The sequence below is a fragment of the Dysidea avara genome, chromosome 10, assembly GCF_963678975.1.
Source record: "Dysidea avara chromosome 10, odDysAvar1.4, whole genome shotgun sequence".
NCBI lineage: Eukaryota > Metazoa > Porifera > Demospongiae > Dictyoceratida > Dysideidae > Dysidea > Dysidea avara.
The window spans coordinates 15176816-15204553 of record NC_089281.1 but is presented as its reverse complement, the minus strand read 5'-3'; the positions used below and the strand labels follow the sequence as shown (position 1 = coordinate 15204553).

At 37.1% G+C, this 27738-nt stretch overlaps 3 protein-coding genes and 1 long non-coding RNA gene across 4 annotated transcripts in view; 3 read left to right on the top strand and 1 right to left on the bottom strand.

Annotated features, from left to right (window-relative positions):
* Positions 1–4355: 4355 nt before the first annotated feature.
* Positions 4356–10288, bottom strand: LOC136268952 (uncharacterized). Its single transcript, XR_010707157.1, has 3 exons — positions 10012–10288; positions 4837–5715; positions 4356–4777 (listed from the first exon to the last, which is right to left on the bottom strand). It is a non-coding gene; the product is annotated as an uncharacterized lncRNA (long non-coding RNA).
* On the top strand, positions 5432–7996 carry LOC136268951 (dentin sialophosphoprotein-like). The gene has a single exon (XM_066064426.1). The coding sequence runs from the start codon at positions 6028–6030 to the stop codon at positions 7852–7854; it is 1827 nt and encodes a 608-aa protein (XP_065920498.1). The 5' UTR covers positions 5432–6027; the 3' UTR covers positions 7855–7996.
* A 6399-nt stretch (positions 10289–16687) lies between the features above and the next one.
* Positions 16688–27738, top strand: part of LOC136236937 (CDK5 regulatory subunit-associated protein 3-like) — a 26976-nt gene continuing 15925 nt past the window's right edge. The window contains exons 1-7 of the mRNA XM_066027167.1: positions 16688–16823; positions 21918–21974; positions 22031–22162; positions 24731–24831; positions 24884–24932; positions 25391–25479; positions 25752–25841. Of these exons, the coding sequence (XP_065883239.1) occupies positions 21923–21974; positions 22031–22162; positions 24731–24831; positions 24884–24932; positions 25391–25479; positions 25752–25841 (513 nt within the window). The 5' untranslated portion in view covers positions 16688–16823; positions 21918–21922. The remainder of the gene's footprint in view (positions 16824–21917; positions 21975–22030; positions 22163–24730; positions 24832–24883; positions 24933–25390; positions 25480–25751; positions 25842–27738) is intronic.
* Positions 25881–27689, top strand: LOC136236939 (spore coat protein SP96-like). Its single transcript, XM_066027170.1, has one exon. It carries the CDS (start codon positions 26410–26412, stop codon positions 27532–27534), a length of 1125 nt encoding a protein of 374 aa, XP_065883242.1. The 5' UTR covers positions 25881–26409; the 3' UTR covers positions 27535–27689.

The window sequence follows — 27738 nt, the reverse complement described above, 5'->3', positions numbered from 1 at the left end:
TAAATGATATAGTATTGTAAGGTAGACAACCTATTTACATAAATGAAACTTGATTTTGGCTATTGCAAGATGTGTATATACCCCTTTAATAAAAAGTTAAAGTGTTGTAATGTCATTTTGCAGCCTTCAAGCTTTTGATCAAATGATTTTTGTATATGAGGAATAAAAAAGCAAGGACAATCAGCCAAAACCAAGTTATCTTGACACCTTGTGTACATAGCAAGCACCATTTTGTATAATAACAGGATACTAATCTGTCAACTCATTTTGTGGTAGATTAAACAAGTTTTGGTTGATTTCTGTTTCATTACTGATTTTAAGCGTCTTACATTTCTCTATGAATATTTGGTATTAACGAGATAATCAGCAGGCATCCAGGTGGCCTGCGGCCTCGTACAGGCTCTGCCTCAATTCAGTATTCACCCTTCAGTGCCTAACTGGTAAAAACAAACGAAAACAAAACAATTATTTTGTAGAGTATTGATTCAATTATTTTGTTAATGCAAATTTGTGGATATGGATATGTCTACCTGTAGCTGTTAACAGGGTTACATCATGTTACCTAGGTTGTGTGTTGGCTGACATCTTTGTTAAATTACGAGCTAAATCTAGTTTGGCAAAATTGCTTTGTGGTACTCTATTGTTTCAGTGGTCCAACTGTTGAGTGTTTTGGGTGTCACTGTGCTAATTGTATCTCAGTAGTCACCTGACCTACAGAGTGTTGGTGTTTGTGGCTGGTAAATGCTGTTATTGTAGTCAGCAAATGTCATATTAACTCTTCAATTTAAAAACCCTAGACTTAACATGACCATCCAGATGTTCAGAGTGTTATGCTTATTCCTGTCATAACTTTATTCTAGAATAACGCTGACACATTCACTATTCGAACATCTGATTACAGTATTCTATAAATGGTCAATAATGTGTAGATACAAATACACGGTAATGTTTTTTATATGCAGGAAAGTGATTGAGACGTCTATCAAATTGCAAGTGTGACGAAGTAAATACACACATAATACAAGTATATACACTTCCTGGCCACTCCTATATACACTGTCGTATTAACTTGTTTGATAACTACAGTGCTGTACTGATACTATCTAAAAATGGTTATACAGTTTGAGTCCATGTGTTTTGGGTAAATAAACTGTGTATGACACTGTGTTACATATACCTGCATCAACCATTTGTCACAAATATGAAATATCTTTTTGTGAGCTTTGAGCAGCCTACTGAAATATCATTAGTGCTGAACTGGCTCAATCTTATAATTTTATAATAGCTAGCTGAGAGTTGTATTGGTATGCTTGAAAAATCAGTTAACATACATGGTAAGTATGCCGTGAAACAGTTTTAATTGTAGGGACACTGAAGTCTTGTATTTTTCTTGCTTGCTTGCAAGGATTACTGATCAGCTATTGAACATATGTTAAGGCATTCAAACAGAAGTAGCTACTATATAGTGACAGACTTGGCAGCTAGTTTATAGTATTTTTATAAGCTGTATGTGTAATATTGATAGTATCTAAATCTTGGGATCTCCAAATAGCTATTGAAAACACGTGGATCTATTAGTTGTAGGTCAGAATATAGAAACTCCCACTTAAATTGTTGTTAGGGCTTGATAGTCCACACATAGTAGCCAAGTGAGTTAGAAAATACAAATCATCTAATGGATAGAACCATATTAAGATTAATGCACATCAAAAGTGCCGGCCAGTGTTGTGATTGCATGTTTAATGTGGTAAACAGCCAAATGTGTTTATTCCAAATGCTGCCATCTATTACTTTACGCACAGGTATACTATTGTTAGACCAGGAGTGATGCCAACTAATGGGGATCCCAAATAATATACATATCCTTTTCTGTAGTTTGCTTTGTCTATCCCTATATGGTATAGCTGTTAAAATTGTTTGTTTAACCCAAGTGATCAGAAAATCAATGTCTATCAAATAAATTTCTTTGCCAAGTTGAAGATGAAATTTTGGTCAGATATAGACTCGATCAACTGACTTATGAAGTGTGTCAGATGCTTTCCACACCTTAAATAAATTTTCCCGTGCAGGAACACAGAGCTTTGGAGTAGCCAATGTGTTTTCCATTAAGTGATTCTATTGGCCACTCAGCTACCATATCCTTTACTTCCTGAAATTAATTTCTCTTTATAGCAGGATAAATATAAGAAGAATCCCATGTGCACCGTAAGCACCACATGACATACATGCTGTCATATACGTACACTAAGTCTTGTCAAATGACTAAGGCTGAGTACTGCTAATATTATGAAGTATGTTATCATATATCATCAAGAGTAAATTTACTCTTGCTATCATTCGTAGCCATAATATGCATTCTAACTACAAAAAGTTTCTTTGCCATATATGGAGTTTGTTCTTCACTGATAATTGATTATCAACCATAAGAGTACATACCTTAAATTGTATGGTGTATAAATAGCTGTAGAAATAAATTTATTTAAACATTGAAATGCTATGTACAGTTATCATTCCATAGGGTGCAACAGTGTAGTGACAACAGTCTCTCTGTCTAGTGTCCTATCATAAATATTACATTCTTCCCAAGATGTTACCATGGCATTGGTGTGATGGTAATAAGTGATCACCTTTTCTAGGAATGTGATATTAGTGTGAAACTGTAATAGTGGTTGAACAGACTGTGGCATACTCTTAGGATGTACCCAGTAGTCATCACTACAATGATGTGTCCCTTGTATGGCTTTTATAAAATTGGTATTGTTGATCATTGGTATTGTTGTACATCAGAAGTCATAAACGCCACAGATGATAAGCCCCTAATAAGATTTGGAAAAGACCACTTTCAGTTGTTAGCAAACTTTAGTTGTTTATGTTCTTTGACCACAGCCTAAAGCTGGTTATAGATCTGGGAAAAGCTTAAACAATTTGTTTTAGCTAGCTCTGTCATGCCTACTGTACATTAGTTTAGGCTGGAGGTTGAATGATGGAATAGAAATGAAAAATGGTTTTTTAATATGTTGGGGCAGTGCTGAATGGGTTATTAATATGCTTGTAATTATTTTATTCTTTTTTGATTACGACTCTAAATAATAGGCTGGAGCTGTGGATTGTTAGCTGTTAAAAATTTTTTCAACATTTACCACACCCCTATAAGCATTACAAGGTGCATGCACCACTACATCACATTTCTACATCATCACAATTCATGTACATTAGCGTATAGCTGCTGTATTTGCTCTGTATTCACACCCGATATCTGTAAATTAAAACTGCTTCGAAATAAAGGCAGGTATAATAAATAAATGCATGGAAATTCCAAATTAGGTAGAGATATGCCTACTGGAGTGCCAAAATTAGTCCTGATTTTAATAAACACTTGGCATGTATGCATGCACTATTAATATTATAGCTAGTATTTCCCTAAATAGATGTGATCCAATATCTTTTAAATAATGGTACTTGTTTAAATCTCTCTTGTGAGCAGCAGTTATACATTTATTACAATAAATAAATGTAATTAATTTAAGCAATTAATATTAAACTTCGCAGGTGAATGTCTCTTCCTTTGCGTCGTCACATTATAGTTTACTATTGGTCCCTTCTTTCAAAAATCTTTTTTACACATAGTTTGCTGTTTTTCACGTTAGAGCCTGCATACCATTTAGTTTGCCTTAAAAGCGTGCAGTGCAGCCATAGAAATATAGCAGCCTTACAACCGTTAATAGTTAGCTATTAATTAAATAGAATTATATTAATTAAGCCTTTGAAGACTAAATGTGTGTAGACATGACATCATGAAGCACTATAATTATAGAGAGCTAAGGGATAATTCTCTAGCAGCAGGAGCTGGCATATTCAGCACTTATAAGTGCCTTTGGTGCTTATAAGCTCCTGCTAGCAGTAAGGGATATTCCCACTCAATATGTATAGCATTTTGCTGTTGGCTTTTTGTAATTCAGTACTGGTAATATAGTTTAAATCTTATTGTTTGCACCTATACCATTTTTTTTTTCTTTCTTCATGACTATCTAGTATCTACATTGTAACAGATATATACATATATATATATACACACATTCTTTCTATTTGGCAGCCATGTTACAGGTAGTGGTATTCAAGCATGAATGTAGCCTCTGTTGGTTTCATAAAACAGATCTAACTGTTATGTTAGTTTGGTACAGGCGGCTATTGTTGAGGATACATTAGACTCAGGTAACCTGATTCACTTGTATCAACTAGAATGGTCCATTGTTCTTTATTGGATTGAAATCACAGCTGTGACTATCCATCAAGGGTAATGTCATTAGCCCAACCCTTAACCTAAGTGGACTAGACTAAAATCATTGATGGGGTGATATGGAATAACAGGACTTAATTGTTAGCTCACTTAATTAACGATATGTGATGAACCAGTCAATTTAATTAACATCAGAATTGCATCATCTCATAAGCTACCAGCTGCAGCAATAAAAGAAAACGAAGAACTAAATACAAGCAAGATGTGTACCAGAGCATGAACATTCTGTGTTCTATTTTTGGCTACAAGCCACAATTATTTGTTAGTTATGTGACAGCATGATAACAGTCATTACAAAAACTATTATCAACATAATAATTATTATGTAATGTTGTCTATTGTGGAAGATTGATCCTATAAATTAGTGTGAGTGATCGCATCACAATCTCCCATTTTATCATTATTTCAGTTGTGCTACATGTCATGCACAGCTCGATCATTCTCCATGGGTTAAATATCTGTGACTGAACTGCTATTCATCTGGAAAAGTGAAAGGTTTTGGCTATTACTGTGTCTACATCACAATTATAGATGCTTACCAGTATTACAGATAATTTGTGAAGAAGCAGTGGGTATTTCTAATGCTCTAAACTTCAAGTTCAGTACAAAATGTGACCTTATCAAAACTAAACCGGCAATAGAGGATAGATTCCAATTTTGTAGCCATTGAAGTGTACCATGTGAGTATTTAAGTCAAAGTGTTTGACTGTGAAAACATGTTTGGTCCTTTACTACTCCTTCAAGAACCTGTAGCGAATAGCATTTTGATCTCGCAGTGTCAGAAGTAGTTTCTTCACAGCTTTTGAATCATAAAATCTTTGTCAGCTCTTCCAATTCCATCATGTAAACCTATACAACTCAATTATTGTGATTGTCAACAGCAATTGATTTACACAGCTACACTGCAAATAGTGAGAGACTATTTGCTCTTCATAACTGCTTTCTTTCTCCCTGCATGGTAATTGTTTTTCCTCAACCATTTCACGGCAATAAATTGCTCCTTTAGGGTGGCATTCATAAAAGCATTACTTTAATGAACTGTCTCATATGTATATGATTTCTTCCTTATCACATATATTGCACTCACAGTATATGCCTAGTTTGTTAGCCACTGACTCACTCACTCACTTAGTTAGTTACTTATAAGCCGTAATTATGTTAGGAGTATATGATGGAAGCTATACACTGTATTTATGTGCAATTTGCAATGAAACATTATGCAATCGGACTACAACAGTGATTGTGGTCATGTTGTATTGTTACTTGTACTAGTAGTGGCTTTGCAACTCCACTGTCCAATGGTAGAGTTAGTATCAGCAATTATCTTTACCATCTAAGGGTGGTCCCTTCACAACAAAACTTCCAGTTCAGTGTACACAACAGTGTGATCGTCAGTGGCAACAATGCAAACTAGTCCACTACAAAGGAAGTACATGCTATGCAGCTACACTGCAAACAGTGGGAGAGTATCTACAATTGTGTAGTAGGTGGGTTTCTGTGGTAAATATTTTATTTTGGTTTTAATAATACTATTTGTTACTTTGCTAGTCTAATAATAACCAGGGTGTGGTATGTGTGTGCTGGGTGGCCAGTTGGAGTTGGTTGCCAGTGGGTATATAAGGACCTACTGCCCTGCACAAAGTTTCTATTCTACCATACTGATAGTTGTCTGCTTCCTGCTGATCAAGAACTAGATAGCTGCTTGTGACTTTAAGGAAGCTGTAGCAGCAATGGCATTTGCTGCAGTTCTCCTGTTTGGCTTGTTACACATTTGTGTGACAGAAGCTAATCTCTACTCAGACCTGTGCACTGATGGAACTGTTGCTCGTGATGCCCAGGGTTATGGAATATACTGCAGCAAGGACAATCCATGTACCAGTGAGAACTCCTACTGTCAGTCCCACAGACTATTTGGAGTGTGCTGCTGTAAGGAGCCAGCTGCTACTTGTCCTGGATGTACAGTACCACATACTTGTGAGCAAGACCCTTGCAACTCCAGTGTCTGCCATGCTCATCCTGATGCCAAGTGTGTTGTAGATTATTGTGCTGGCTGTAACCCTCGCTTCATTTTGGGTAAGGAAGATGTCACTTCATCATGTAATCTACCAACAGACTGTGATGGTGTTCAAATTGGTGAAGACTGCTTTGATGAAAGTTGTGTAGTGCTAAAACTAAAAGAACTGACTCTTTGTGAAAGACTTGGTGGAAAGTGTGTTACTGGAAAAAGTGGCAAAACCAAAGTGAAGTGTGTTGGAGCAGATGCTAGCAAGAAGAATGATGATGATGGTGAGGATGATGATGGTGAGGATGATGATGGTGAGGATGATGATGGTGAGGACAAAGAGAATGATGAGGACAGAAAAGAGCCAGATGATGACTTAATTCCTAACCTTAACGGACAAGATCAAGCAGTTGGTCCCTTTGTACACAGTCGACTAAAACGCTACTGGAGATATGGGTACAGACCTAAAAGTAGAGGTTCCAATGGAGATTCTGATAGCGATGGTTCAGATGATAGTGGCAGTAGCAAATCTAGTGGCAATAGCAAATCTAGTGGCAGTAGCAAATCTAGTGGCAGTAGCAAATCTAGTGGCAGTAGCAAATCTAGTGGCAGTAGCAAATCTAGTGGCAGTAGCAAATCTGGCAGCAGTAAATCCTCGAAAAGGTCTAGTAGTAGTGGTTCCTCTAAAACTGGTACCAAATCAACTAAAAGTGACACTTCTAAATCCACAGGAACTGGTACAACTGATACTGATGACACTGGTAATGGAGGCAACAAGAAACCTGGCTACTACAAATATTACTATGGCAGGCACAAGCGAGGATGGTATGGTAGATATGGTGACAAGGATGGTGACACAGATACTGATACTGGAACATCTGGCACTGGATCAACAGGTACCAGTAAATCCAGGTCAACGGGCACCAGCAAATCCAGATCAACAGGCACCAGCAAATCTAGATCAACAGGCACCAGCAAATCTAGATCAACAGGCACCAGCAAGTCCAGATCAACAAAGAAATCTTCAAAAACTGGATCTTCTAAGTCAACTAAAACTGACACTTCTAAATCCACTAGTTCTAATGGTACATCTGGAACTGATGACACTGGCAACAAGAAACTAGGCTACAAATATTACTATGGCAGACACAAGCGAGGATGGTATAGATATGGAGACAAAGATGGTGACACTGATACTGGAACTGAATCAACTGGAACATCCAAATCTAGATCATCAGGCTCTAAATCTAAATCATCAGGTACCAGTAAATCAAAATCAAGTGGTTCTAGATCCAAATCAAGTCGCTCAAAATCAAGTCGCTCTAGTTCAAGATCCAGATCATCTGGGTCCAAATCAACTGGTAGTAGTAGGTCTAAAGGAACTGGTTCTACTAAGTCTTCTGGATCACGATCATCAGGTTCTAGTAAGTCAAGTGGTAGCAATGGCAGTAATGGTGGCAAAGGAGGTGGTAAAAAGACTGATTACTATTACCGATATTACAACTACTATCGAAACCACAAACGAGAAGTTGCACCAATGGAAGTTGATGCGTAGCCTAGTTGTTATGGCTGAAAATAGTGACACTGACAATGTTTGTGTGTAACTTGCACTTATAAATCATTGTACCCTATTTTGGATTTATGGATATTTTGTCATATATGTTATGATCGCTTTTGATATAATATTTAAAAGAAAAGGTGCACATTTGCATGTACTCTTATTAGTAGTTCATTACAGCAAATTGTTGGCAGTAATTGTCTGTGTTTTTGCTAAGGTTAATGTATCATGGCAATACCATTAATTGTCTCCTTAAAGCCAGTAAGGCAATAGTACAAAATACTTAATAACTGGCTGCTCTGTAGTATGAAACTACATGTGTTGATGTTGATTAATAATCAACTCCTTTGTTGTCCTTATGTTTCTTCCGTCAGCAGTCTTCGCAATGTATGTCAGTAAGCATCATTGCATAGCTTCTATTTATCTTGCTAGTGTGTTGCTTATGGTAAAAAGTGCAACTACACAAGTATTCAGCACAGTCTCGCTAGCATTATCCACTCAAAAACAACCAAGCTGTAAAAAAATTATGCGGCCTTAAAAAGCCTGGGTGAAAAAAGTTGTGAATCAAAGGTGACAGTCAAGAAAAGGCTGCAATGATGTTAATGCTAATAAATTTTAACAATGCACACAGCCATTATGAAAGTTTTTTAGCATTAACATCATTGCAGCCATTTCTTGGCTGCCACCTTTGATTTCACAACTTTTTTCAGCCAGGCTTGTTTAGGCTGCACCATTTTTTCACAGCTTGGCTGTTTTTGTGTGGATTTACTTCTTTTTGTACTTAATATGACCCCAAAACCAGCCTATGACTGACCCTAAGGTCCCCCTAACAAGACTGGTCAGACTATATGCGCACTGATTTAACAACTGGAAGAGCTACAGAAGCTGGATCCCTCCACTTTTAATAATACATTTAGCAAGTACTTAGCCTCTGCACTTTACTAAGTAAGACACTCTAATAAGTAAGATATTCGCAGTCAAGCAGCTACTTTATACTACCATAGATCAGTTGGAGGTACACTCAATATCAGTCAGATGTTTTATCATTCACCTAGGCAAAGTTATTCTTGCACAGTTTATCATCACTGCTAGAACAGCATGATACTTTACGATAGAAAAAAAACTCAAAAATAGATCTTTGCAAAGTTTGCAGAATACATTTTCACAATAAAGAAGGGCTTGCATAGCAGAGGGGAAGTACATTGGTGCGTTATACTTCTGACAAAGGAGCCAATGCAAAATATCTAACTACATGGTCATGTCTTACTTGCCATGTATGATGTATTGCTGACCTGCCAACTGTGATGAGCAACCATGCAATCACTATATCTACACATTCTATAGGATATTTTCTCCTCTCATGGTCCTCAATTTTGACATTTACTTGATTTGTCTTCTAAGTGTTAGTTGTGACCTTCACTTAAATGTGAACTATATACTGGGAAACTCTTCCCTGAGTTCCATACTGGTTGAATTTGGGTTTCTAGGGCTTGGGTTTGGACTTACTGGGCAAGGACGCTGAAAGGGGAGGGGAATACCCAGGTCAAGATGCAGGTGGTCAGGGAAAAAAGTTCTCTATAGTGATATAGTGAAATTAACATAGAATCAGTTTTTTCAAAATATCATTATTATTATAAGCATATATAGGAAGCTGGTTCAGCTCTGATTGTGGTGGACACACTACTAAGGCCAATGAAACTTGATTACCAGTTTCTCGCTCAGATTTTTGAAAATTTGATGCGGGTGGGCGGTTATTAGTCATTATTCATTATGCACAACACACATCCAAACTTGAAGATTTCTACCAAAAAACAGTGAAATCTACATTGACTACTCTTGCATTAGCTAAAGTATTGTGTGGTGTACGTTACTAGAATATTCAGCTAATTCTGTAACTCCTAAACAAGTGATTTTTCCATCAGAGTATAGCTGATTGCTCTATTAGAATAAAAGTGACTGCTCTATTAGAGTATTTCGATGTGACTGAAATACCAATAATGAAATTCCATGCGGGTGTATCAAAAGCATGCGGGCGATGACGCGAAACTGTTAATCAAATATTTCATTGGCCTAAGCGTCTTTGTACAAAATGCAAAGCAATATGTGACCGGATTTCATATAACCATGCTTCCACACACACAAAATCAAACTTACGTTTTTACCAGAAATAGACTGCTGGTCTAAAACACTATCAAATTCCACACTGTACTTCCTTCATGACTGGCAAGTCTGGTTTCTGTAGCAGCTTTCTTCCGACCCTGTCAAAGCCACGAGTGGGAGATTGGAGCCATTAAATCGCCATGGCTTTGTGACAATGGTGTGTAGTGAGCTGGGACTTCACAGAGAGCTCGCCAATAGTGTTCTCAGTCAATTTGGAATGATTTGAGGGCCATGGAGGGCCATGGAGAGCCCTAACTTGGCCTCTGGTTTCCATTCGTCTTCTTACTTCATTAAGCCCACTCGCCCCTCCCACTCACCACCCCCTCCGCCCCGATTACTACCACCTGTGATATTATTACCAGCTCGAAAAAAGCTGCCCAAAACAGGGCATATTTTGGGTATCAGAAACTTATACACCCACACAGTGATAGCTACTAAGGCCATACCTACTGGATCTTATGTTGCGCGGGCAAAACCTCAGAAAATTTGGGTAGGTAGGTCGATTTGATAATGATAATAATAATTAGTACATAATAGAAAATTAAAGTATTATGAACCATACAAAAAGAGCAACAACTACAAAAAACGTTAATGAAACATATAGGGTGTTCTGCAGCACCATAATGTATTGCTGTACAATGAATCAAACCTCTTGAATATAAGAACTATTTCGTTTGGAGTATCTTCACCATTAAAGCTCAACCTTTTGAAGAGTTTAATCCCTAGAGGAGCCTGGTTATCCCAATAGCTGATTTTCACTAGCACATACGAGATTGACCATCTTGGAACACGTGATCCTATATCACATGATTATCATTATCATTTCAGGTCATGAAAAAAGACAGTCGGTCGGGCCCGTGCAACATAAAATCCAATAGGTATGGCCTAAACAGATGGATAATTCATGATTGGTGCAAATTTTGTTTGACAGCTGTAGGCACTGGGAAGTTATTGAATTTGAATTTGAATTTTGAATTTGGTTTTAAACTCCTATATTCGGCATAGCCGTTCTTCCATATAGGAGGAGTATACACAGTACATACATACATATACATAATATACATACGCAGCGGAAAGGGGGGGGGGGCTAGGGGGCTGAAGCCCCCCCTCAGAATGATATCACACCGAAATTATCTTTCTTGGAGTGGGGCTAAAAACCGTGATAAAGATCGAGATACTCTAATAGAGCAGTCACTCTAATAAAGTATTCAGTGTGTGGCGAGCTATGTAAGGATTTTTATGTAGTTTATCAGCTAGAAATGGTAGCTGGTGAGGTGGAAAGCTCTTGTCGTTGGTTGCGACCTTTTTTTTTTTTTTTTTTTTTTTTTTTTTTGGTCTCACCTTACCAAACTATAGAAATAAATCTGGGTCAGCCCAGCCCCCCCTCATATCAACTACTTGCTCCGCCGCTGTGTTACATAATAATTATTACAAAAAAAAAAAAAAGATGCAAACTTAAGTTTTAAAATCAGTAAGTAAATGGTGATGTAAAGCGGAAGTAAATTCTTGATAGTTATTACACAATGATTACTTAAAATCGCCATATCTCCTAACGAAGCTTTGTGTGTCGAAGCCTGGTTTTGTCAAATTCAGTCACATTATTATTATGATTATTATGATGTGATTTGGGTTGAGGCTTAGAAGCCTGTACACCCATTCAATTACATACATATACATACATAAATTAGATGCAATGAACAAAAATTAACTATGAATATAATTATTACATTAACATAAATCTATAGTCATAAAAGTAATTATCTACAGCTGATTTAAAATTATTTAATAAAGAATTTTCTACAATATCACTCGTAAGATTGTTCCAATCATTAATTACTCTAGTACCAAAATAGTTGACCCGACATGAAAGGTGGGCAGGGGGCTTAAGTAATTTATATGCATGACCTCTAGTCTGTGTATTGTGGGAGAAAGTAAAAAAGTTGGAGTGATCCAGATTGAAGTAATCGTTCAACATCTTGAAAAGAAATATTAAGTCACCACGTCTGTGCCTGTACAAAAGAGATGGTAAATTCATTGATGTCAGTCGATCTATGTAAGACTTGTCTCTTAAAGATGGTACTAGTTTTGTAGCACGCCGTTGTACACCCTCAAGTTTACGTTGATCTAATACATAATGGGGTCCCCAAATTACATTTCCGTATTCTAATATTGGTCGAACCATTGATTTATACAACTGTGATAGTACAAATTCATTCAAATCGATAAAGCTTCTTTTCATACAAGCCAATACCCTGTTCGCTTTCATAGCTACTTCAGAAGCGTGTTGGTGGAACTTTAAATTCGCATCAAATATAATACCCAAGTCCTTATGACAATTAACTGAGTCCAATGAGACACCATTAAGATAGTAGCCTCCAAAGCTGTGTGTGGCTCGGCCAAAGTGAATCACTTTACATTTAGTAACATTGAACTTATGAGAGAAAACCATCAATTATGAAGTGATGAAAGTACAAAATTACATAAAGTGTGGTAGTCCTCGGTCACATGCGACCACGTGTATGGTCCTACGGAAGAACCTGCGTGGGCATGGCAAGGGTGTGAATATAAAAATAAAATAAAAAGAAGCTATATAAATTAGCTAATACTAAAGTATGTTCACGTTGAGCTGAATCCTCAAAAACATTTAATAACTCATGGATGCAATTACACATGATCTTGAAATTTTGCTCATTTGTAATACTGCTTGACCCACTAAAAATATTTCAAAATCTTTTTGTTCAAATGTTTGACATAATATTTATGGCCAATCAAAATTTTCACAATACATTTCCTATGGGGAAGCCATATAAGTACAGTGTCCACTACAGCCCTTTCCCAACTTGTAATGGAGCCAAACTGTACGTGTCTGTTGTTGACACCTTTGCTGTTGCCAATAATCATCTGGTTGGCTGAAATGTTAACTCTGTTGAGAAAAAAGTCCACTTTTAATTTTTAGCTGTTTTTCAGGATTCAGCTCAACGTGAACATACTATATATAGTCACATCCAGCCACTCTTTATTATTCCTAGCCAAAAATATCCTCTCAGAGGCTAGAATACTTTGGTAGGCAGCATCATCTCGAGCATCATCTAAACATTTCCTTACAATAGATTTGGGGATAGTTATGGTAGGGTTGGAACAATTGATGAAATTCAGGTAGTTTCCAATGGAGGCTGGTTGGTAATGGCCAAGTGCTGAAATTTCGATAGTTCCTGGAGATACTGAATCTGTCAAATTCTGCCAATAATTGTAAACTATGATGATATTCAACTTTCGATTGCTTTCTATTCCATGCTGATTCCAGATGGTGGACAGAGTCTAGTGGACAGGTCAATTCCAACATAGCAACAGAATGGATTTGCGAATTGTACACAACAATATCAGGGCGATATGGAGTTATCAGAATCAAAGTTGGAATGGTAGCTTGAGGAGCTTCACAGGCTCGGTGGTTATTCAAGTCAGCAAACACTTGAATAGATGAACAGTCAGCAAAAGCATTAGTAAGCATAGTGGCTAGAGCAGAAAGCACCTGGTTATGACGATAGGTGTAACGCTGCTGATTTAAAACAACAGGACAACTATTCAAGATATGAGCTGTTGTGGGTCGGGAGGAATCGCATAATGAACACTTTGAATCACATTGTACTGACCACCTCCGCAGATTTATAGCAGTGGGGAGTGTATCAGAAGTGACTCGTAAGAGAAATGATAGTTGGCCAGGATATCATTAGCACTTTACAGTGACCAGCACTGAAGGTCTGACAGCAACATGTGCTGCAGCCTTAGGATATATAGTTTTCTCGGGGCCTGGGAACATGCAATTTTCCCAGGCCCCAAGAAAACTATATATCCTAAGGCTGCAGCACATGTTGCCTTAGGATATATATCCTATATATCCTATATATCCTATATATCCTATATTAACATGCAATTTTCAAAGCAATTTTTCAAAATCTAGCCCTAAATAAATGAATTTGAAATCAATTCTGATCGAAATTACCATACAAGGTTTGATGAAACATTAAAACAATATTTTTTAAGTGACAGCTAGCTAGCTAGTGTATTATAAGTATACGGTAAAGTTGCTTGCAATATTAAAGTCATGCAGTGCAGCAGGGGCTGATCCAGGGTTTGGGAAGGGAGGGTGCACCAGGGTAGTAGGTATAGATAGAGTAGTGGGTCTGGGGGAACAGTCCCCAAGAAGCTATAGCTCTTTGATATGTTTCAGGACTGAAAATTTTTATGTAGAGTAGTTTTATACACAAATATCTAAATCATACTGCTTTCGACATTGATCAAGAGTTGTGTAGAGATAAGTGCAGTCATGAGTAGTTCAGCTAGCTATAGCTATATATAATTATTATGGACCCAAAGAATGGCATACACAAGATCATGTGCATTAAAATATCCTTAGCAAGCTGTGTGTCCATGGGACAGTACTGTAGATGCTCATACTCAGCAGCTATGAAGGATTCTCAATAACGTTGTGTGTGAATGTTCTATTAGAGTATTTGACTGACTGCTCTATTAGAGTATCTCGATAGTTGATTTTTTTTTTGGGGGGGTGACATGCCTCCTGTGTCTCCCCTTGATCCAGTATATGTAAGTGATTATTTTATTATGTACTGACTGTTCTATTGAAATATTGCTTTGACTGTTCTATTAGAGTATAATTTGAGTAATTCACTGCAGAGGACTGTGGGAAGGCACTGAATATGGAAAGGGGAAAGAGAAAGCATTTCCCCTAAATGCCCTTGTTAGATCTGCTATTTTTAGGATTCTGAATTTGGGAGCAACCAAGTTTTGTGATCAACATTTGTTCTCCAAACAGGTGGCTGCCCAATTGCAGGACCCTCAAACTGGACTAGTTCTTTCTGTTACACAGTTGCTTAAAAAGATTGTTCATCTTCTTTGCATCCCTCCTTCTTTCATTAGATCTTTATCCTTTTTGAATATGGCTGTTACTTCTCTGAAGGGTCTTTGCTTCCCTTAGTATGACTTGTAACTTGTGTAGCTAGGGTGCCAGCCAAGTATCAGAGTCATTAAGATGATGTAGAGGTTACAAGGTGTGGGTGGCTCCATTTCACTTATAGTGAAACCCTTTAGACTTGCTTGAAGGAACTTACTATACAGTTTTCCACTTCTCGATCACATTAACTTGAACCACTGGGCTTTGAACACTGGTTTCCCCTCCCCCATGCATACAGTTCCTATAGTTGTAAAATTGTATTTGAGTAGTTTAGTTGTAATTATATTAACGTAATTTGTTTCTTCAACAAGAAAAACTGAATATTTTGTGAATGAGATCACAAACATACCCTCCAACACAATCTAGCCCATTGCTGCTAAGCTTACACCACCAGACATTGGTGAGCTGGGAGCATTTTTGACTGTCTATACACTCACATCAGCTGCCATCATAATCATTAACCACTGATCACGTGATTCCTATTATCCAGTACATATTATACTAGTAGTCTAAAGGAGAGCATACCTTTTGTTTTCTGCTAATAGGAAGTGTTCTTAGTTGCATCGTATTGATGTGTTTGATTGTCAACAGGTATCAAGATATGGGATTAAGAGTGAGTAATGACATAATCAAGGGGTAATCATTCTCGAATCAAATCAAGGCTATTCATTGAAACCTATATTCAAAGACAAATTACACCCAGGTGTGGCCACATAACTGACTACTGTATTAGAGTATGCCATGATTTTTCATGCAGTGAATCCTTACAGACTTGACCTCCATTGTAATCGTTATGGTCACATTTTGCAGGTGTTTAGACCAGACAAAAGGTCTGGCGTACTCTGTGCCAATCAATAGTTGAACTGGACAACCCCGAATCAATTAAAAGATGATTTTAATAAATATTTTAAGTTTAAGGAAGAAAATTCATCCCTCCTGGAGGAAGACTGAGTGTGGCCCCAACTAGACATTGGGTGGCCTGCAGTTCGAATCCTGGGGTTGGAGGGATTTTTTTCCCCCTTACTTTGGCTCCTTTTCTGCTACACCTTATCAGTCATTACGGTCAGTCACTAAGTCAAGTCATTAAGTCTAAGTCCTTGAAATTAGGTTAGGTAATCCTAAGGCTGCAGCACGTGCTGCTGTCAGACCTTCAGTGCTGGTCACTGTAAAGTGTCAATAATAAAAATAATGATTTATCTGCTCACTTGTTCCCCACAGGGAGAAAGACCATCATTTTATTTATGAAAATTGAGTGTTACAACAGCCGGAAATAATGTGAGGTGAGTCCTCAGACACACAATGCCACTCACGGGGCTATGCCCAAGAGTGGGTGTGGCAAGGAAAAAATTACAAAAAAATGTATTATATACGTATAATTAATCAAGTGTCAACATTCAAGGGTCCATTCAGAGGCAATCCATAGCCAAAAATATTCTTCTGGAAGCGGAGATAGATATCAAAGCTGCCAAGTCAAAAATTCAACTATAACTGATTGTATACATACTCATCCTGTGAGTTTACTTTTGCCATAGATTATAGGGAATATATAATCTATGGTTTACAGAGCAATAGTAGATAAGATAATTCCACAACACGTCACCAGGCTGTTGTGCATTATTTTGAACATTGCTCATTTCAATTTGTACACAATGCTTGCTTGCTTAATTTTCATATAACATTTTAAAAAGTCATAAATTTTAAGTCTATGCTCTGCATCGACCTGTTCGACCAACCTTGTACTGTAGGAGGCATTATTTAGGAGCAGCAGTGGGCATTAATAGGATTACACAGTGAAAGACACAACCCGTTGTCTCGATTTTTAATAAGAATCGTTAAGGTATCAGTCGTCATTGTGTTGTATGCTAGACAGTCTTGTGTGTAACGATGTATTATTGCTGCGATGACAACAATCTATAGCTAGCTCGAGCCTCGATCGATATGGCTCGAGCGATCTAAGTACACCTTGGGTCTGGGTTTTCTTCTTCTTCATTCTTCGTTTAGTTACATGTTTCTTACTCCCTGTATTACAGGATTTAAGCCTTCTCACAGGTCCCTAGTGGGATAGCAGACTGCGCAGTGCACATGTGATATACACCTAAGTGCAGACTATCAGTTGCAGCATAGTGGTAGATTAATTAGGAGGAATGACTGTGCAGCCCTGCAGTTTGAGTATAGAGGAAGTAGGGCAAGAACACTGCAATTAACTTGGTATTAAGACCCAGAACAAATAGAGGATATGTGCTAACTTTACAACCAAATACATTCTAATAAAACGTGATGTTTTCTTACATCATGATGGTGAATGAATGTATTGTAGGTATGCATGGAAAGTGCGAATTGCAAAAGTAGACCAGTTATGAGAGTTTCTACAGAGGGATAGATTCCTTTACGTGCATAACAGAGTAACTGGAAGGAGGAGCCCCATCCATAGTTCATGTGGCAAGTTATAGTCTGAGCCACATTTGCTACCTGTACATTTGTATGGGATTCACGTCGTCAAAAATTCTTAGACATATTTTGATTAAAGTCAACAATCAAAATCAAAAATCAAGCTTGACCACAGTCACAGATTGTAATACAGTACCTACTGAAGTGACACTCCCTTTCCTGACCTTAGCTGCAACTCCTCTATATAGTGCCAAGGTAGGCCCAGAGCGAGGGTAGCCAGCAACCTCGTAAATTACAACATGTTTATAATACAATGTTATAATTTTACCTCGAGTTTTACACATCTGCTTGTGCAGTAGCTGACAAGAGATCACTGGATGCTCGACAAAGACACAGGTTTATATATGCACAGATTTAATTAATGAAACATCCACTAGTTAATTAGTAACTACTGCAATGAGTCATTGTCAAAGTCTACCTTGATGCTTTGCTCAAAACCATGTATCTTCAAGACCATCTTTTCCGTCGTGATTCCCGTAATTGAATTTGTGAATGGACGAAAATGAAAATAACCAATTTTGTATGTGATTCCATTTTCTAAATATTTAATGAATTTCTAATTGAATTTCTCAGATGGTGTACGAGAGTCCCAGGTCATAGAGGGAGATGCAATAGAGGAATATATGTACGTATTATTATTATTTGAATGAAAAATGATCAATGTACAATAAGATTAGCGGCGTGCCCTGACCATTACTGACCAATGACCTGATGCCATTTATTTTCTCTCTATTTTCAGGCACTACTGCTTTGACTGTCCTAGAAAAAAAAAACAGATTTGCCATTGTGATATCTTCTGTTGATAAATGAACAGCCAGAGTGCACGTCCACAAGGCTACTGAAGTTAATTTGTAGGATTGTTGTATCAATCTTCTGAGAGTCAGCTGATGAGTTGTGCTCATATCTTTTAAAAGCATGAACTGCCATGAGTTACTGCCAAGTGACTCTTGCTTTTAAAAATTGGGTTACTCCCTAAGAGTGTACTTGAGTGGAGATCAAGTGATGACTAATGTACTAAAAGATTTGGGACTTTGGGGGACCTGTATTGTATATGGGTACTTGAGATCAACTGATAGTGTCCTCATCTTCCAGGTCAATTTTTGTACTAAGGGATACTGTCACATTACTGTGTTATCTTAAGTGTCTGGAGTAAGTAGGTGTGGTGAGATGTTCATAAGAAGTTGTGGTTAATAATTTGAGGCATAAAATTGCTCATGTCCACACAGCTGGTCACCAATAGGATCTGATCGCTTCACAACACCTTTTATGATCATTATTTTGGTACCAATACAATGAGTACCTTATTGTGCATGTTACAGCTTGGGTCTCGCATTCTTAGTCATCTTACAGAAGTATTGTTTTCTTGAATTCATATACAGTTTTCAGGTGAGTTATGATACTGGAGCCTCGGACAATAGGAATCACTAGGAGTGTTGTCAACACTGTTACTGTTTGTCAAGGGTCACTACTTTGTTAGCACCATGCCCTTGCTGAGCCATTGTGTGTTGCAGGATTCCTGCAGCAAAAAGTAGATAATGGAATCATACAAGTTCATAACTTAATTCTTAAAAGGATGAGTATCCCTTGATAAAACCATCCTTGAAGATCCTTGCATCTCTGAAGATACAAGAAAGAGTTATATCAATGCGATATTTTTATTAGTTAAATCAGACATATCATCATCCCTGATTACCATTTATCATTAGCTGTACTGCACCAGGAGCTTATAAGCAGCAATTACACAGTGTTTTAAGCACCAAATTTCATTTAATGATGTTTAGTATGACCACATGATCAGTGAATATTTACCATCTGGTCTCCCTATACACCATTTGAGAATGGGATAATGTGAGATGAAATGATTGAGTACTGCATCATGAGGACTAATCGTGTCTTGCTGACTACTGTATGCATTTGTAATAGATAAATAAGTTTGTAGTTGGCACATGCTATGCCACTGGTTGGCAAATGCAATGCGGACACTATCCTGGGTAAAAAGATCTTTGCTTACAGTATAAACTTTAGATAAAACTTGTGTACTTGAAAACTTGTCAACAAAGCAACCACTGCTTTGCATATGTACAAAACATTGGCATTTCTAGTGGCATATAAGATTTAGAGGAAAGCAACACAATTAGATGTACCTCTTCCACAGAATCTGAAATCAACAGAAAGTGGTCCCCATGTGGTACAGTGATTCTATATCTTCCACTTGTTCATATAAACCATGATATGTCTACGGTACTTGTAATATACATTGCATAACATGATCTAGCTGCAACTGTATTACTCTGCAGCAGTCACCGACTTAGTAATTGTTGTGGCAACAATGCTGTTATTGCACTCGGTAGAATTTCAATTAGTTATATAGTAGACTGCACAGATTTTTTTTTCTTTATATGGTAGAGCAGTACAAATGTTTTATTGTTGGGAACAATGATTTATACGTTTAGTATTCAAACGTCTGATTTACATAGAAGTTATAGATAGATTCCAATGTCTGTAAATATTGTGGTTACACTATGCAACAATTTGTTCATCTAAGTGATTGATCTATCAAATTGCAATTATACCAACGACACTCTTCCTGACCACTCCTTCATTGTTGAATGTTTGCTAACATGCAATGCTGTCTTGAATCTATGTACGAGTGCGTGTTTGGGTAAACATCCTAAATGGGAGTACAATGGACAAAGTATCTTATAGCACCACATTTTACAACCACCAAAATTCATATCTTACCAATCATGTGTATTTTGTAAGGCTCTGAGATATTCAAGTAATCTACCAGAACTTCTTCGTTTATGCTCAGTAGTATCCAAGAGTATCAAACATGTGTAGTATTGTTGGTACTTGAAAAATGAGCAACAAATTTTGGTAGTGGTTTATTTATGGTGCAATTTGATGGTCGCTTCATTTGGCCTGACCTAGCCACTAAAACTATGCAAGCAAAAATCTATTCTGGTATTGGTAAGTTATTACCAAAAGTGATATGTAGCTGTATATGCCATTCACTTTTAATTGTTAGACCACAAGATTGTTAGCAGTACGTTTGACATTGCTAAAATTTGATGTGACTAATTTCAGGCTGAAGGAATTCTTTGTAATGAATATCTATGCGCTCGTGATCTTTTGGCAACAGGCGGATATTTTAGGAGAAGTCATACACTTTATGAAAGGGAAATTTAAAGTGATGCTCCGATTAATTGGTAAATAATCGGAAATCGGCTTATTGGCCAAATTTCAGCAATATCGGTATATCAGTAATTATTAGCAGATTATTTAGCTAATTAATTTTGCTGACCCTGATGCTACTGTTTTTATACAAAAATAAAGTTTAAAAATGGCAATTTTCAAAATACACGTGAAATTTTGGTAAACATAAACATCAGATCGGTTATTGGTATCGTCCATTATGTGAATTTCAAAATCAGCTAATCGTATAATCGGCGAAATCTCTTATCGGTGCATCACTTGAAGAGGATATGATAATTGTTATAGAAACTGATATACGATAGTATAATGTGGAAAAAAAGTATCTGTGTAAAAGATAGAAAAATCAATACAAGGGATAAATCCTTATTTGTTAATTAAAACATGAAATGGAAAGTTCCAGTCCTGTAGTATGGCTATTGAACTGAAACAACCAACTGTGTTGTTATCGGTACCCATCAACTGCCATGTGATTGTAACCACCACCTTTTCACAAGCAGCCAAGGTGATTTATGTATGTATAGTAGGCACAAGTACTGGAGTTCTGTATGTACTCTTGTTTGCATCCAGGAGTATATTATCTTTTATAAAGCGATTCATTTCTTGATTCTGTAGATAAGTATTGTCATTGTTATTATTACTGGGCAAAGAGTAATAGAAATCTTAATAGGGGAGGGGTCATACTATCATAGATGACCAATTAGAGTCTAATTCATTTATAGCTACTTTTGTAGTTTAATTAGATTCATGATTAGAAGTCCTGTCAACATCGCCATTTTTTACCGCACCAATATATATATTTTTTTACCACTGGTGGCTGAGTGCAGCCTCCAACACCTTTTTTTAAGTTGGCACATCTCACTAGAACAGTCTAAGAAAACACTCTGAGTCATTTTAGCTAGCCAATTCAGCTGTATAGTTTAGAAAAAATAAATAAAAATCCACCCTCCTTATTTTATTTACCTTCATATTCACTTCAAGAAATTTGCATTATGCAAACATCATTTGGGATATAAGGATTTGTGTGTAGTCCGATGAAATTTAAATGAGATGAAGATAGAATTTACCAAAACTTGTGTTTATAATGTGTGAAATTCTTGAACACATTTCATGCAGAAAACACAGAGCTGTGGAGTAGCCAATATCATTTTTACATCAAGTGATTCTATTAGCCAATCACAATTGTTATCTACCATATACTTGTCATAACTTACAAAATAAATAAAAAATAAAACCTGAATAGTGACGTATAATTGTGTTATTGCTACAGATCACATGATGGAAGAGCAGCTCATACCAATTGATATCCACTACAACAAGTTGTTAGGTATTACTTGTAATATGACCCATCGTGATTTTATAGTTAACAAATCCTCTACACAGATTGGCTAGTTGATCGTCGTCACTGTGAGCCTAAGTGGTTGGGGCAGGTGAAGCTAGTGCAGGAGAAGATTACTGCAGCTGTGAAGGGTGTGGCTGATAATGAAGAAATAAGTAAAGTTCTTAAAACATCACGTGAGTTCTATATACGGTATCATGAGTAGCAAAATTGATAGAATGTATTACATTTAGTAGTGGTTAGCTGGGAGGTATAGCCAACTCCAGTCACCATTTTTAGTGACTATAATGGAAGTCCATAAATGCAGAGGCCTCAGTACACAATACCCACTCTTTACGCCACAATAGATGCTAAGAACCAATGACCATGTAGTGATGCACTAGTATGGATGTCAGTCTTGTCAACTAACTGAGGTGTAAAAGTGTCCTGCTTGTTTTCACTTATGATGACATTACAAGTTCACCATGGAGATTGTTCTTCACTAATAATTGATTATCAATTGGTCACTTAATACCATCACATCAATGCCATGGTAACATTAGGAATGTATTTATGATAGGACACTAGACAGTGAGACTGTTGTCATTACACTGGTGCTCCTCACCTCATCTCATGGAATGATAACTGTACAGTATTTTAATATGATAAATTTATTTTTAGTACAGAATCTGTACTAAAAATAAATTTATTGGTTATTCACCACTAGAATGTCATTATAGTGAATCTGTGATGTCATAGTGATTGATGAACAATAATATTAGCTCGGCAACTGTATAGGATGTGACTTAGCCTCATATGCTATTGGTATGGAAATAATTGTCAGTAGAAATAGTAGCTACATCTCACTACAATGATGCGCACCTTGTATGGATTCTATGAGGCATAGTCCTGTACTGTAGGGTCATTAGTGCATGCATAAGAGTTGTCCTTTTTGTTAGCAGTTATATAGTGACTAAATGGTATAGACTGGCCTTGGAGCTATTGATTGTTCTTGGTATTCAGCCACATTGAATAAATATAGTTAGTTCATTTCTTACTATATTAAGAGTCTGTAAATATTACACTGGAGCTGTGGTTTGTTTATCACCCTAAGTATAACAAGGTGTACCACCGCATTAATCACATATACTCTTATACTTGTTAGACTGTACTTGACTTACTTACTAAACCCTCACATTCATGTAATACCATTAGCAACTGTAGAGCATGTAGGGTGTAGGTACATATGAATATTATTAATGTGTACGTTCATGCTCATTATATGCTCTATATTTCTACTACCATATTTGTCTTCATGTGCACTGGGTGTAGTGTTCTGTTTGATGTGGTTCAGTGAACTGGCATTGAAGATCGGTGACTAGAGCTATTATGTGTACTGTATAGATATAGTGGTCTACACTTAGTCGGTCAACTTGCCAAGAAGTGCTTGTGTTTGTAATAAATTATGTTCATGTGATTCACTTTCACTGTTGCTAATGGTGGTGCTAATACAAACTATATTTCGTTTATAAGTATATACTCACCTACAATATCATTGTTAAACTGATTATGTACTAAATAAACATCTGGAATTTTAATATAATACTTGTTTCTCATGGGTGACAGCAATTTTTTTTAAAAACTCTTGTTCATTTTTAATATAAACTTTTGCAACTGAACATCTTTGCCTTTGTAGTCTTGTTTCATTTTACTATTGGTGACGACTGCATCCTTGAAGCATTTTTATTGTTGCACTAGTTTGCTATTTGCTATTTTCCACATTAGTGCTATAACATGTTAACAAACCTGTACATACCTCAGAGCTAATGAGCATGCAGCACAGCTACACACAATTACGACAGCCTTACAAGGTTAATGGTTGGCTATTAATTAAGTGGAAGCCTCTGAAGAGTGAATCTGTAGAAGTTGTGAAGAGTGCATGGATAATAGGATACAGGAAAAGGATTAGAATTCTGTGTTTCTGCTGTTTCACTGTTCGCGTGTCTGTGCTTTTTAAGTTTGGTATATATGTCAGTGGTTAATGTTAATCTCAATAGGTGCTTTGCAATCCTCCAGCATCAAGTGTAGTGAACGTACATGTATTATGTGATGTGTATTATAATACCTTCATACCCCATTTATATGTTGTGATAGGCTGCTAAGCAAGAATTTAGTGAAAATGTTATGACATAACAATAATAAAATTGACTTACAGTTAGATTCCGTATATATAGTACAGTGAGTTGCCGGCAAACCATACTGATACTACAAAAAGGAGTGTGTAATAAAATACTAAACCTATATTTGTGTATTTGTCCTGTTCAGTGTCAACATCACCTTATTTATCCTATAAGGTATAATCAGAGTATGTACCTTCTTCCTATATCATGGACTGTTTCACTATACCTGGTGTTTCCCTTTTTTCCCATGAATTTTAACAATCACGATAGCCATACATGATGTACATTACCGTATGTATTAGTTCCATTGGTAATGTATAGACTGATTTGCCTTATCTTTTGGAGCTGAAACTAGTTTTAGTCCTTATCCGCTGCCTCTAGTAACTGCTGTATTAGTGACTGTGTTATATCCATATTTGGTGGTTATCAAGAGTGAGTACTATTCACTGTGAAGTGTGTACTATGAGCAATTTGTCATTAAAATGTGCTTTAGTGGGACTCAATGGGGTATAGGTTATTGGTTAATTTTAATACCACCATGGGGTATAATTATTATTATTATTGTCAATTACTACTGGAATTTAGGAATCAACTATTTCCATTGCTTGAAAGTGTTAGAATTACTCAAAGTTGCTGAAGGTGATCAGAAGAGTTTGTTTGGTCAATACACATCTCAGAAAGTGAAGGTATGCCACCTGTGACATCACATTACATCATAATATTATGTTTATGACTTAGGAGTGGGCAAATATTGTCAGTCAGTATGAGAAGAAGAACTGTTACCTAGGTAATATATCTGATCATTTATTTTGACATGACATCAGTAATCTTACAGCTAGTACCTTTAATTGTTTCTTGCATATTTTTTTTTTCTTTTTGTGATGTCCCATGTTGTTACAAATGCATTTGTGGTGTCTTGGTTAGTTAGTTCAAGTGACCATCCGATTCACTTGAGACTATATTAGTCCCAGGTGGCTGATCCGCTTATACCTATATAATTATTGTTCTTCATCATACTATTAAAATAATACTATATCACCTATTACCACTTGCAGTTATAATGACTGTATTTGAAGGGTAATTTTATCAGTCCAACTGCTGTTTAGTAGACCACACTAAAATCATAGATGGGCTGTATCCAGTAATCATTTCTAATGTTGATGTTTAGAGCAGGTGATGGTGGGTAGTAGTCACCTTGTTAATTGTCAGAATGGTATGATATGATCCTCCTTTATATCTCTGTAGCTGATGCTGCTCAGCAGTTGATTAGAAATGTACAATATGAGATACCAGCGATGAAGAAACAAATTACCAAATGTCAGCAGCAGTGTCAGGTGTGCAACAGAGCACAAAATTTGTGTTCTATTTTAGGTCATTTGTTTACAGACCACAAATTGTTAGCTACATGAAAGCATGACCCAGTAATTTATTGTGTTAAATTGAAAGCAATTTTAAGGTTAGGCTAGCATCTGTTGTCTTGGACAGCCCACACTTTTTCCACCCTGTAAACTTACATACAGTATACACTAAACACACATATGTCTACAGTATACAATAATTGTACTTACAAATATGATCAAAATATATTTAATGTTGTCTATTGTAGGACTGCATAAAGAAGAGCTCAGAACTTGAGGCTCATTCTGAGCTGCTCAGGGACAAGTACAGGCAATCTTGTTCTGACCTAGGCATAATGGTAAGCAAGTGTTGAATTTGGTGTCTGGTGTGTGGGCAAACATAGACTATGAGAGGTAACTATAATGTCTATACCGGATTGTAAACATAATCTAATAAACATAACAACAATGATCCACCTAAACCATCACAGCAACATCAACTTGCTCGTTGCATGATATTTACTGATCTATCTCACCATACTCCTGCTACAGTGGTACAGATGACTACGGGGCATATACCATGGTAGTACCTAAAAGTGCTCTTTTTCTTTATTCTTTTCTAAATTAATGACTTGGTCAACCACAAGTATATCATTATAGTCTTCTGTTGTAGCAAGGTACAGGTGGTGGTGAATCTCTTTAGTAATGATCCCACATCAACCATTTCACCACAACAAATTGCTTCCTTTCAGGGTACCATTCATAAAGACATCTCCCATGCTTCATATATGGAGCACTCTAACAAGTTGTCCTTGTATGATTCCTTCCTTTTCACATAAATTGCACTCACTCATGGTGCAGTAGGTTAGTTAGAGCACTGCTCATTGCTGACAGGCAGCAGTTGATAACTTAATAGCTGCCAAAAAAATGTTGGTCACCATTGGATTAGTTTGTCTGCTGCTTGAAGGAGTTAATTGTGCCAAGATCCCTCTGCCACTGTGTCCTAAGGGTACTCCAGCTACAACTGAAACAGAAGAGATCACTTATTGTTCTTCCTCTGCTGATGCTGCCAGCAGCTGTCCAGGCTATGAAGTAGACTTGTCTTACTGCTCTGATAACAATGTTTGTTGTTGTCATGATCCACTGGCTACCTGTCCAGGCTGTACCACACCACTAGAGTGCAATGATACTTGTGAAAATGCCTCCTGTCCTGCTTACCCTGATGCTATATGCTTAATGGACTACTGTGGTAGCTGTGAACCACGTTTCTTCCTTGGTAAAGATGAAGTCACATCGAGCTGCATGGAGCCTCATGGTTGTCAGGGTAAAATATATGGTGGTCATTGCATTGATGATGATTGTGTACTTATGGAAGAAAATGGAATTGTGACTAACAGGTGTAAGCAGGCTGGAAAAGAGTGTGTACTTGACTACCTCAACAACATCAGGTGCATTCCAATTCCACGCAAGAAACATCCAAAGGAAGAAGAGGAGGAAGAAGAAGAAGAAGAGGAAGAAGATGACTGCACTTCACTGCCATATTGTCCACCAGCTAAAAATCCAAACCTTTTACCGGACACACCAGACACAACTCCACCAGCTGAACCAGCACCTGATAGTGATGCTAGCTCTGTGTCAACTGTTTCCACCAACACTACTGGGTCAACAGGCCCTACCAAGAGCACCAAGTCAACAGGCACTAACAAATCAACTGGAACCAGCAAATCAAAAGGCACTAGCAAATCAACCGGCACTAGCAAATCAACCGGCACAAGCAAATCAACCGGCACTAGCAAATCAACCGGCACTAGCAAATCAACCGGCACTAGCAAATCAACCGGCACTAGCAAATCGACTGGCACTAGCAAATCAACAGGGACAAGCAAGTCAACTGGTAGCGGCAAGAGTAAGAGATCAACAAACAGCAGCAAATCAACAGGCACCCCATACAGTCCATTTGAATACAAGAGAGATGCTATTGGTGGGGAACGGAATGTGCTAGAAGATAACCCTCGATATTATCGTCACTACCAGCGCTATTATTATAACTGATGGATGCATACCTACATGTGTATTGTCTGTATATTGTGTACCATATGGAGATGTAAGTATGTATCATTATTGTTGGTTTTCGGTGCATTAATTTTGTATACTGTAATTGGTTTGTTTCCCCTAGAAAATCACATGCTAGTTAACTTATAGTCTAACTTGTGGTTGGTGGGTTTCTGTAGTAATAATCTATTTTGGTTCCAATTG